Genomic DNA, 13,248 nt, shown 5'->3' with positions numbered 1-13,248 from the left:
CAAATATTTAGCTGTGGAAAAGGAGAAACATTAAAGGAAGCTGGTAGAGTTTAATTGAATTACGGTTGACTAATTATTATGCCAGAATTGATTCTTTAGTTTGGCATATCGCATTTGATACAACTCAGCTATTACATTTGTTACAGGTAAGTCAGGATGGCAAAGCTCTTCTAGATGTACTGCAGCGACCTTTAAGCCCGGGGAATTCCGATTCACTCACTGCAACTGCAAACTATTCCAAAGCAGTCCATCGAGTATTAGACATTGTGCATGAAGTGTTGCATCACCAGCGAAGGCTTGAAAGTATCTGGCAACACCGCAAAGTTCGACTGCATCAACGACTTCAGCTGTGTGTTTTCCAGCAGGACGTTCAACAGGTGAAGTAAAAGCAAAATAATGCAGATGCTGGATGTCCAAAATAAAAACATAAACTGCTGGAAAAACTCAGCAGGTCTGGCAGCCTCTGTGAAGAGGGAAACAAAGTTAATGTTTTGAGTCCAATTGGACTCTTCTTTGGAACTCTTTTTTCGGAGGATGATCCTTTGAATACAGAGGCTGGAGGGATAGAAAGTGAGAACAAGTGGAACTCTACTGTGGTTCTGGGAGGGAGGGGAAGGGGCCAGGGCAGAAGTGCAGGAAATGGTCTGGACATGGTTGAGGGCCCTGTCAACTACATTTGGGGGGGATGGTGGCAGGGGGATCTTCAGTTCAGGCAAAAGGAAGACCTGAGAAGGTCGGAAGCATTGTGGAAGGTTGCATCATCAGGACAGATGCAACAGAGACAAGAGAAATGGGGAGGAATGGAGTCCTTACAGGAAGTGAAGTGTAAGGAAATGTAACCGAGCAGCTGTGGGAGTCAGTGGGCTTGTAATGAATATTAGTAGTCAGTCTATCCCCAGAAATGGAAACAGAGAAGTCAAAGAAGGGAAGGGAAATGTCAGAGATGCACCATGGTGAAGATGAGAGAAGTGTAGAAATTGGAAGCAAAATTGATGAATTTTGTAGGACAGAGTATCCAGGAAGTGGGGTGTGTAAGAAAGGTGCCGCAATAATCATTGGTGACTTTAATCTATGTGTAGATTGGGCGAATCAGAATGGCGAAGGTAGCCTGGAAAATGAGTTCATAGAGTGTATGCGGGACACATTCTTAGAGCAGTATGCTCTAGAGCTAACCAGGAAGCAGGCTATTATAGACATGGTAATAAGAAATGAGACATGGGGCAGGATTTTCCCATCTGCACTTTAAGTGCGATGGCGGGCAGGAACAACGGCATTTTCCCCACTGAGCTCAGTGGTGGCTTTTCACGTCACATTGTCCACACCTCGCCTCATTACTGATGCAAAAACTGGAAGCACATCAGATCACGGGTGGGCAACCTCTGATTCGCCCACCCCACCATGACCTCAGTGGTTTTTTCCTCTGGGCGGCATATTTAAAATGCAGCCGCAATCAGCCTTTTCAATGTCTCCAGGCCAGGATAGCCCCACAAAAGAAGTGGCCCCGAAAAGCAAGAAGAGTGCAGCTCCCAAGTTCAGTGACACTTCACTGGGCCACCTGCTGAACACTGTTGAGGCCCGTTGGGATGTCATCCACCCCAGTGATGGCCAGAGGAAGTCCACCAATGCCACCACTTTGGCTTGGGAGGCGCTGGCTTTGGTGGTCAGCGCAAACGTGGCACAGAAATGTTCTGCAATCCAGTGCAGGAAGAGGATTAATGATCTAATTCTTTCCGGCAGGGTAAATCAACCATATGATCACCCTGAACTCACACATTCACAAGCCCATCAGCATGTAGTAGAATGACACTCCACAGGGATGTCACACACTGCCAGCTGAAGGCACACCACCACTCACTCTCTCACACACCTTTGCATCTTCATCTGGCCTCATGTCCTGAGTACATCGCATCCTCATCCCATCTACTGCTCCAATCACCACACACACACACACAAGGCAGACATTCTTATCATCTGTCTTGGTATGTGTCCTGTTCGAATTCTCTTCATTTGTCTTCATGCAGGGCATGCTCGCGCACAAAAGGAGGGAGAGGTCCCAGGTCGGAGATGGAAGGGCTGAAATGAAGGTCCTCCCTCCATATGAGGAGCATGCCATCGCATTGGCTGGAGAAGACAGGGATCGTGCATGTGGCGATGCTGAGGTGGCTGGCGCCAATCCAAGTGAGGACCCTGCACCAGCTTATCCTCAGACAACCCTACTTTGAATCCATTCTGCTGTCTTCCAGTCACTTGCCATCCTTAAGTAATCTCTTTCTTCTTGCATAGGCACCTCTGGAAAGCATCCAAAGGCATCATCCAGCCAGGCCCTCATCTCTAGCCCTGAAGACACTTCAGAGGTCGAAGAAGAGGAGAAAATCATTAAAGACCCACCACAGCAATCTACCACATCCTCCACCAGTGCAGAAACACACACTTCAGCGGGATCTAGCTCTCGTGTAGCCTTGTTGTCACAATCTGGTGAACAGAGCATACAATCTGGTCCATAGCAGGTGGAGGCAGGGACATCCGAGGTGGCCGGTTCTCCGGGGAATGCTGGAGGACAGGATTCTGCTGAGTTCAAGTCTGATGACGAGCCTCCGGACTTGACCCTAACTCAGTTGGTGACTTCAGCAACAGTCAAGGGAATATCAGGAAGAGTTGTCATCTGCTTTGCACAGATTGCAATGAACGATGGAGGAGTCCATCCGCGTTCAGCCTAAGGTTATGGTGCTGACATGCCAACACACCAAGATCAACATTGGTAGGATGGCGGCTGCCATGGAGAACTTGTTCCAGGACATCGGTCCTGCACTGCTGCAGGAGCAGCACTCCATCACTGTAGTCATTGGTGGCATCCATCAGTGGCTATGCAAGAGGGAGGCAGGGCAACTCGATCTCACTCCAGCTTACCCTCCTCCTCAGGAAGTCACCCTGGGGCCCTCGGACACCCATAGGGAGGGGGACCAGCATCTGGACACCCCGAGGCCATCCACCCAGCTGACTCTGGGATTGTCCAATCAATCCCAATCCCCTCTTCCTGTGAACCCAACACCTCCAGCTCCACAGGCTGTCAAGGGTGCACCTACCCCACAGCAGGAGACCCAAAGTAGGCCAGGGCTGTCCAAGTCTTGGCCCTCCAGAGGACGCCCACCAAATTCATCACAGGCGACAGGGCATAACAGACAGCAAGCTGTCTCCACTTCTGCTGTGGATCTCAGGGATGCACCAAGACGTAGTGGTCGGATTAGGAAAGTTAAGAAATATTAGGAGCACAATGATGACATGTTGTATACTTCGCGCTAATGTTAATCGAATACTACCCATTTCACAACTTCTGTGTATGCCTCCTCTTTTATGGTCAGGTGTGACATACTGGTCCCTAACTTCACTTATTGCAGATGTCGAAACCAGGTGCCTTGGGTCCATGTTGTCAGCTCTCATATCATTTCCAACGTCACCGATGCTTCATCTGTAATGTCAATGCTGCATGTGTGAGGAACCTCATTCACATGATGTGCTGCTTGATGGATTCTTCATTCTTGCCTTTTTAAAATTGAGGCTGAGGTGTTCAGCCGTCTTGTCTGTCTTATTGGAAGGTGAGGGTCTCATTTCCATTGAGACATGTGTAAACATGTGGAGAAGGATCATAGATCCTCGTACTCCACTTACTCACTGTCATCTGGCAGGGATTCCTGTCTATGCGATCTTGCTCAGAGATCATGTGCAATCCTGACTGCCTTGCGTGTATCCAACTCTCTCAGTGCACAATTGCTAAGCTCAGTGACAAATGTGAGCACCTTTCCACATTTAAGTGCTGGAGCTCTGACCCTGGAAGGCACTTCATTTTGCTGGGGCTCAAGCTTCCAACCTTCTGCCTTTCTAATTGTGCAGTTGTCTGCATTGCAGCGACAAAGCTCTCATCACAATGTAGGGATGCAGAGCTGAGTCCCCCCCCCATCACCTGTACCCTCGGCTGAGGTTATTGAAGATAAAAACAAATGGTCATGTGGTGCAATCAAAGGAGCCTTGGAGCATGCTTTGGAAGCACATATGGTAGTTTTGATGCCTTTGCGGGTACCAATGGGATGGAAACCAGATTGTAATGAATCTGATGAGTGCTCTTTATTCTCAAACAAGCATTACCTTTACTAGTTCATGGTGTGTTTGCATTTTGCAGTTGGCAAGGGTCAGGGCTGGCCAAGAGGGCAGACTGACTATGTGAACTGTGTGGTCCTAAGGTGCTCTGAATTATGGAAATTTCAAGATGAATGCATGCCCGCAGCCCTAATTGAGAGTGACAGGTGTCAATGTGATGGAGGAGAAGGGGGCACAAAGGACCACATGATGGCAAATGGAGTTATACCTGCGTTACATCCCGTGTTGCCTTGGCCCAAGTATGACCTCTCAGTTAACCAATCGAGGTGACACAGAATGTTTTGTTCCATTTTGACAGATGGATCTCCTTGAGGAGCTTCGTCAAACTGAAGGCATATAGCTACGAGTGCACTGAGGATTGTGAGCTGCTCCTGCCTCTTCTAGGCTTCCGTGGTGACTGCAGTGCTGCAGAGACATTGCAAGAGGCTGTGACTTCTGACGTGTGATGCTGGGTCGTCCTCGTCCAGGTTGAACCTCTTCTCAACAAGGACACATTTAATCAAGCCTTCATCATCCTTCAAAGGACCGGGACAATGGTTGGCAGAAAGGTTGAGAGCTCACTTTCAGATTGAAGTGTATGGTTGTAAGGAAAGGGTTAGCAATACTGGTGTTCATATGGGTCCATGAGAGAGGACACTTGTCCAAGAGGATGCAGACTACTACGTCATCTTCCTCTTGGAATCTGGTGGCTATGGGAGCTTCACATGCACACTTGTCTCATTTGGCCTGTGGTATGGCCTCTTCCCCTGCAGTCTTGGCTTCCTTGAACTCTTTGCCCTCATCCTTTCAATGTCCTGCTCATTGGAGGAGATATGCAGCTCCTCCATGTCTGCATCTGGCAAGTTCTCCCCACTTTGCAATACCAGGTTGTGCAATGTGCAGCGGGCGATGATGATCCGATAGACTTTTTGGGGGAATGTACTGGAGTGCTCCGTCAGACCTGTTGAGGCATCGAAACCACCTCTTCAATGTGCCAATGCTCTGCTCTATCAGTGTTTGGGTAGTATATGAGGATCATTGTACCCTCTCTCTGCAGGGTTTTGTGGCTGCTGCACAGGCATCATCAGCCAAGTCCTTTGCAGATACCCTTTGCCACCAAGTAGCCAACCCTGGATTCTGGACCAGATCCTGGTCTGGTCCTTCGGAGAGGTCAGGGATCTGCGAGCTGCTCAAGATGTATGAGTCTTGGCAGCTTCATACGTATGTCGCACACACCTGCATTATTTGCTTCCTACGGTCGCAGACCAGCTGAACATTGAGTGAGTGGAAGCCTTTCCTATTTATGTATTGGAGTGCCTGTTGCCAGGGAGCTTTGATAACCACATGAGTGCAGTCAATAGAACCCTGCACCTGTGAAAATCCGGAAATCCCAGCAACGCCCAGTGCTCTGGCCTGCTGGCTCACGTGATCTCTGGCAGAATGCATGTAATTGTGGGCCTTAGCAAAAAGGGCGTCTGTCACCTCATGTTTGCATTTGTGTGTTGATGCTTGGGAGATCCTGCACAGGTCCCCAGTGGAGCCCTGGAAGGAGCTGCTCGTAGAAGTTCAGCGAAGCGGTGACTTTCAGAGCCACTAGCAATAGATGGCCTCACAGTCCCCATGGCGCCAGTTCCTGGAGAATGTGGCAAATGTGAGTCACCAGATCCCTGGACATACAGAGGCATTGGCAATACTGTCTCCCACTCATTGGTAGATAAGACATGCGAGGTTTGTAGATCCTCAGTCTCAAGAGCCACCTAGGCACCATGTTTCTGTGAACCTCATCCTCTGCCTCCGGAGGGGGCCATGCTGCCCCTTGCTCTTGAGAGTTTAGCTCCTCCCTCTGGTGAGCCTGGCATCACAATCACAATCATCTCCACCTTCCCTCATGCCTGTATGCGAGAATGTAGGCAGCATCAAATCTGGCCTCCATCTTCCTAAAGTTTCCCTCTCTGCGGCATCAATGAGAAAAAAAAGAGTTAGAATGAGCCTCCAGCACTCCAATTTCTGCATATTCCTAGTCTGTGACTGTGGTTCAAAGGCTTGAATCCAGTTAAGGCACCTATTTGACACTGAAATCCTGGCCAGTGGAAGGAACGTTTGATGATACATCTTCCCCAAGCTCCCCTCCCCCACCACTTTGACTTCACCAGCTGCAATGCAATTGATTTGGCCAGACGCTTGGATCCTCAGTCACTGCACTGACATACTACACTCTGTGATCCTCATGAGGCCGAATATTAATTGAGGAACTGTGATTATTGGAGGTGGCTCTGAGACTTCTCTTGTGAGCCTGCCAGCAGCAAGACTGTGAGCGGCTGCTTTAAAGATGCATCTGGAGCTTGCCCAGTCACCTAAATGGTCTAGACCTTGTTACTGCTGTGGGCAATTGGCTCTTTAAGAACAAGGGATTAAAGCAAAGGGTCCTATTACTGCCATGGCTGGTCATTAATCCCAAATTAATGTGCTTCATTGCTTCGTCTCCTGATTCCCTATGTCATTGAAAGGCTCTTGACATGTCTTAGGTGTGCATCTATCCCCATGAGGCAATACACAGTTCAGTTGGGTGCCTCATTAATTGGTGCCCAGCGCAGTGCACAAGTCCTCCAAATGGCACTCAGAGCCCTCACCAGCTGAGCTATTCGTCAGATTAATTTTGTGCTGCGCCATCCCTTCGGGTTGCAAAATGGTGGTACTAAGGCCTCATTACCAGACCAGCTTGGACCCTCCCTTGTGTGAGTGCAGAGATCCCTGGGGGTGCATAATGTTCAGGTTTCCCTTCCCCCAAGGATTCTTAAGCCTTCCCTTCCAAAGCTTTATGCCATTTTGATTGTAGAGGATATCCCTGTGCAACCCCCTGAATGTATTCAGGCAGATGTGCCTATGCCCCATTAATTCACCCCTTCTTGCACCTAATTGCACAGTGAGCTACTGAGTCCACCACCCCAGCCCCCCCATGAAACCCTCAAATGGCCCTACAATTAATTTTAACCATCTACAGCCTACCCTGACTGTGAGCGGTCCATTATTGAGTCGAAAGCTGCCGGAACAAGGCGTCTGTTACAACGACCACACCCTGTGTACAACTTGCTGGGCACAAATGACATTTTAATTACATGCCCTCCCCCTCCCTTGTCTAAGACAGGGACAATCCTTGCAAGGTCAGCAATGTAAAGTTAAGCGCCTCTTAATTCTACTGTCTTCAAATTCTGGCCCCAGCTCACTTATGGCCCCCTCTGTGATACTCTTCCCTATTCTGCCCCAAAGGGCATTTCCAACCCACACCTCCCTAGTGGTGTGTTGGAGTGCATCATTTGCCACTTTTGTCCCCTTCCCCGTGGAGGCCTTGCCCTGCGGCCCCTTCCACAACCTCTGCCCACTTTTGCCTCCTTCCCCAGGGAGGCCTTGCCCTGCAGCCCCAATCTCTGTCCACATTTGACCCCTTCCCCAAGGAGGCCTTGCTCTGTGGACCCTTCCACAGCACCCCTGCCTTACCGTTGGTCTGGTAGGTAGAACTTTCCCTATGATACCCCTCTGGTGCTGCCTGCAAAGCCTGCGAAGTTGAGGTGCCGCGAGTCCAGCATGATGAAAAGTAGGCGAACAAACCTCGAAGTCACGAATGAAGTGCTGGTCACCAGGTGCATGTCGCTTATATACCGCCGTGAAGCACATTAGTCTAATTAGATGCTGACATGGCCTCTTGAGTCAGCATTGAGGGATGATACCAGCAAGCAGGCTTTAGAATGAGTACTCATCACACCTAAATGTATTCAAATGGCCTTCGCGATATTGCGTGTTGGGAAATGCACTGCGCCATTGAAGGTCAGAGGGGGCAATAGGACCCCGTTTTCCCGCCGTAAAACAGAATTTTAGGCTCTTGCAATATTTTCTGCTCCCACCCACCATGACACCCACCGTGAGCAGAAACGGAAAATCCCGGCCGGGATTAATCAATAACCTCATGAGAAAGGAACCTTTAGGTGACAGCGATCATAATATGATAGAATTTCATGTTCATTTTGAAGGGGAGAATTAAAGCTAATTATAAAGGTATATCCCACAGGCGGGATGAGGTTTCGAAGCATGATTTAAAAATATATTAAAAGTTTTAAAACTCATTTCTAACATGTCCCTGCACATGTGACAGTTTCATGTGGGTTCCAGAGTCCAGAATCAAAGTCCAATGAGATATTCCTTCACGGAGGTCAGTGGGCAGAAAACCAATGCTGGTTAATTCGCTTTTCCGATAGTGTTGATTTCACATGATGAGGCAGGCATGCAGAGATGAATCAGTCTTGTACGCAATGGTACAGAAGTCCCAGTAGAAACAGTGTAGATGTGGCCAGGTATTCAAACCTGGGCATAGAGCTCCTTTTCTGTGAGGTTGCTTGTAGGATGGTAAACAGCAGACTAAGCTTACAGTTCCACAAGGCAATATTACTGGTTCCACAAAGTAGAGGTCTATGTCACATGACTCCTACCTCTCCACATTGTCTTTGACAAAGGATGTGTATCCCTCGCCTGGATGCCCGAGATAGTTAAATGTTTCAACCATTAAGATTTGAAAGGAAGGTTGAGGGGGCCCTTGTCCTAGCAGACGAATATATTCTAGTTGGCCAGCCTGGGTTATGAAATGCAGGTGGCTTTTGTATAGCTCTCTTTAAATTTAGTCTGCGCAGCCCATAATCTGTTGTTAGTGGCTCTTCAGAGATAATAAGTGTAAGTTTCTTTGATACTGCCAGGTAGCTCCTTTTGTTCGAGGGTCACAGACAGACATAGATTCAGCTATTTTAAAAGGTCTTTGTCCAGGTTTTAAAATGTTATAAATAGCCAGGAGGATATCTATATATTTTTTATAAAAATAGACAGAGTGAGGTCTTAGTCCCCTCACAGGATGTTCGGAAGAAGGTAAAAGTGAGCTGTTCAGGGTTGGGGGACTATAAGGTGGAAATCTGTTGAGGGAAGATCTCCAGAGGAGATGAGGTTAGTGACGGTCCTGGAAACAATGGCTTAATGTTCGGTGGTGGGGTTATGGTCCAGGGGAGATAGGGAGAGTATCTGAGAGTTGGCACACGGCCACTGCGAGGTAGAGGTCGGTACACTAGGGGCTGAATTTTCCTGTTGGCAAACAGGGGCGGGTCCCACTTGCTGACGCGCGATGTCACCGAGTGTCATTTAGATTGTCAGTTTGGCGGGCGTGCGACCGTATCAACTGCGCACCTGCTGAACTGTCAAAGGCCTATTAAGGCCATTAACAAAAAATTAATTATAGTTGTTAAGAATGCTTAACCTAATTTTAAGGTTGGCAGGCAGGCGAAGAGCCCAGGCGGCCTTCACATTTTTCATGAAACCTCATCCACTGGTGGGATGAGGTTTCATGAAGGGTTTGTTAATTAAATAAAAACTTTTTGAAAAAATTAACGGACATGTCCCAGCTCATGTGACAGTTTCACATGAGGGGACATATCCTTAAAATGTTTTTGCACCTTTATTAAACTTTTCACTTAAACTAATCTCCCTGAGGCACCTCCGTGCCTTAGGGAGATTTCTGTGCTCTTTCGCGCATGCACGAAAGAGCGCAGGCCCCGACTCAGAGAATCCTCCCCCTGCCTGCACAGGGAGTGCACAGAGCTTCCGAGTGTGCATCACACTGGGCGGGCCTTGATTGGCCTGCCCATGTAAAATGGCAGCAGCACCCGATTGGGTTTGCGCTCGCTCCTGCCTGCCCCCGCACAACCCCCCCAACGAGGGGGAAAATTTTTCCCCAGACAACAACAGCACCACCCTTGTCAGCAGGTTAAGCAAAGTGAATCTGCTCTGTGAAGTATTTATTGTTGAAAGGTTTTCAAACTTGCCTGTGTGATCTGCAGTACTTCAAAACACATCCCAGCTGCTTTTTCTGGACTCTTAACCTTCAGGTCAGCACTCTGCAGTGAGGAATCTTTTCCAGGCCTGCAGGTTTCAGGAAGCCTTCCCTTAGCCTGGGTATGGGAGCTGATTTGTCCACTGGAGGCAGCTCCTCTGAAGAGGAAGGGAGGGCTAGAAGGGGGAGGTAGCCAGGAGTGCACATTCAGCCTCCAGGGGAGCCACCTTTGGGAGGACCGGCGCAGGCACAAGGGGCGCAGGGCTAAGAGGTAGTCCAAGACGGAAGGGGCCGCAGAAGACACCACTACCCTGCTGCCAGGGTATACAGGCGGCGAATCAGTTACCTCAATATGTCTGAGGTGCAGTGCCGAAGGAGGCTCCGTCTCTCAAGGGAGACAGTCAACTATATCTGTCAGATGATTGGCCCTGAGATATCTCCTAACTGTGTAGGTGGACACCCCAAGCCAGCGGCTCTGAAGCTCACAATTGCCCTCCACTTCTATGTCTCTGGCTCCTTCCAGGGCTCTGTGGGTGACCTTTGCGGTGTCTCCCAATCAGCTGTCCACACTTGTGTCAAGCAAGTCATAGACGCTCTGTTCAGGCGCACATTGACCTTCATCCACTTCTGCTGGGACCAGGCAAGTCAGATACAACGAGCCAGAGGCTTCGTGGCGATTGCTGGCTTCCCCCGCGTCTAGTATGCAATAGACTGCACACATGTGGCCATCAAGGCGCCAGCAGGTGAGCCCGGTGCCTTCGTCAACAGGAAGGGCTTCCACTCCATGAATGTGCAGATAGTGTGTGATCACAGGATGCTGACTCTTCAAGTTTGTGCAAGGTACCCAGGCAACTCCCACGACGCCTACATCCTCAGACACTCCCAGGTGCCGGGGCTCGTCAGTGCTCTGGCTCGGCTGGATGGTTGGCTGCTGGGTGACAAGGGTTATCCCCTCCACAGGTGGCTCATGACGCCACTCTGCCATCCAAGAACAGAAGCTGAGCTGCGGTACAATAAACACCACAAGAGCTATGGTGGAGAGAGCCATCGGTCTTCTCAAGATGCGCTTCCGCTACCTGGACCGCTCAGGGGGCGCACTCCAGTACTCCCCAGATCACGTCTCTCTGATAGTGGTAGCATGCTGCGCTCTGCACAATCTTGTGCTGGAAAGGGGAGATGCAGTTAACGATGAAGACCTCGACACACTGGATGAGGCTGCGCATGATGACTCCAGCGGTGGCCCAGAGGATGAGGAAGCACAGGGCGATGATGTGGGACAACATGCCGACCTGCTATTACACCAAGGACGCAGGGACACCCGGGACAATTTAATCCAGTGAACCTTCAGCTAGCTCCACACACGTGGATCAGCAGGAACAGCATTGCCTGGCGCTTCCACACATGGCACTTAGGTGCTACATCTTCCACCTTATCAGCTGCAACTAAGGGCTTAGTACAGAAACATCAATGTCCACTCAAACACTCATGATATGTCTGTGAAGAAGACAAATGCAGCACAAAGGAAACACCCTCAGCCACGGGCAGAAAAGTGGACTTTATTCAGTCCAACATAAAACACAAACATCGCTCTGACATACATAATTATTTTTTCCCTAATCTAGGGCCAACACAAAATCACCAGTGACATACCCGCGGAGTGCCTAACGTGCCTTATGCTTTCATTTGCGGATGCTACATCTAGGTGACATCGCTCAGAGTGGCTTGTGAGACAGCCTGCTGACTGCTGTCCTGTTGGCGTCGATGACCTTGGCGGGTGTCCTCTGGCTCATGGAGCCTGTGATGGCCCTGCCTGGGAGGGAGTGGCCAGTTCCACAATTGGCACCTCCCCAGTTGTCACAGCCTCAACGGAAGCAATGTTGACTGGCAGAGGGGCGGAGGAGCTGCTGCCCTCATCTGGAGCACCCTGAGAGGAGCTCGCAGCGACGACAGGCAGCTGCTGCGCCAAGGTGAGGTCCCATTGGACCTCCCTGCTCACCACAGATGGATGGGCACCGAGCGCTGACGCTTGGTGCCCACAACATCTCCCAAATTGGGAATGACCACCCGTGGCCAGTACTGCTGTGAGGGCTTGCAGGTCAGAGCGTAACCCAATCAGAAGATTCTCCATCCAATCGAACCCCCTTTCCATGAGAGTCACCAATCCCTCAGTGGAGGAAGCCTGAAGCTCTGCCCTGAGGTTCATGCCTTCACGTGCACTCTGCCTGGACTCCTCCATCGCAGAGACTAACTGAAGCATACCCTCATGCAACCCTGCCAGATGAAAACGCAATTCCTGCTGCTTGTCCTGCAGCTGCTGCATTAGTAACAACTCCAGAGGCACGTCATCAGTGCCGGACTCAGCATGTGCCTCGTCCCCTGCAGCCCTCCGGCTGCTGGCGCCATCGGCATTCTCTGTTCTTACCATCTCCTACAGCGATTGTGAAGTGCCCTCTCCACTGTGACCTGGGACACTAGCCGACGGTAAATTCCCCACTGAGGTGTTTGTGTCTGCGCTGGTGCCTGGCTGGCTGAAATGATGTGCCGCAAGTTGCACGTCTTGGGTCTCAGGTGTGGAGGGAGGTGCTGCGGTGTCTTTGGACGCAGCCATGTGGTGGTGATGCTGAAATTAACAACAAGGACAGTGCATCAGTTAGCGTATAGTCAGTTAAACCTTTCATCCCTTTCCCTCCCAGCCTCATAAGTCGTTCACCCTTCAAGACCCTAAGGAGATGAACATTGGTGGGGTGGAAAAGAGTCAAGAGGAGTCCCAAACATTAGACGCGCATCCAGACAGGCTGGTCAGATGGTGTCAGGAATGCCACATGGAATGTTATGTACCATTGAAGTGGGGAGAGTGCAGAGGTACCTGACCTGGATGCATGCTGGCCTGGATAGTTGCGGTGCTGAGGAAACATCGCAAACACTTGCGACATTTGCCATGGATCACAGGAGATTGACAGGTCACATTATTGACCTTCATACCGTTAGGAGGGGCATAGAATGTGTGAGTAGAAGGCAACATTTCCCCTTGGCGCAGGGATGAATAACGTGGTAGCATTTATTTAAGTTGAGTGCCATGAGGTTCACAGCTGAGGTGCTGAAGACCTTTTGGACAGAGTAATGTGGGGTGCACTGGCTGAAAGAGTGGTGGAGGTTCCAACCCCCCCTAAGATGCAATAAGTCTCTGGCTGTGCAGCAACGATGCCATGGCATGTTAGGCCATGGGGATATGGTCACAAATGGGATAAGGTGAC

The 13,248-nt window shown here is 49.9% G+C and overlaps 1 protein-coding gene across 1 annotated transcript in view; it reads left to right on the top strand.

Annotated features, from left to right (window-relative positions):
* kalrna (kalirin RhoGEF kinase a) overlaps nucleotides 1-13,248 on the top strand; it is a 1,015,085-nt gene that overhangs the window by 513,046 nt on the left and 488,791 nt on the right. The window contains exon 9 of the mRNA XM_078552171.1: nucleotides 147-377. Within this exon, the coding sequence (XP_078408297.1) occupies nucleotides 147-377 (231 nt within the window). The remainder of the gene's footprint in view (nucleotides 1-146; nucleotides 378-13,248) is intronic.

Source organism: Cetorhinus maximus, chromosome 11 (genome assembly GCF_964194155.1).
Source record: "Cetorhinus maximus chromosome 11, sCetMax3.hap1.1, whole genome shotgun sequence".
Lineage (NCBI taxonomy): Eukaryota > Metazoa > Chordata > Chondrichthyes > Lamniformes > Cetorhinidae > Cetorhinus > Cetorhinus maximus.
The sequence above is the reverse complement of the archived record's forward strand: the minus strand, read 5'-3'. Positions and strand labels throughout refer to the sequence as shown.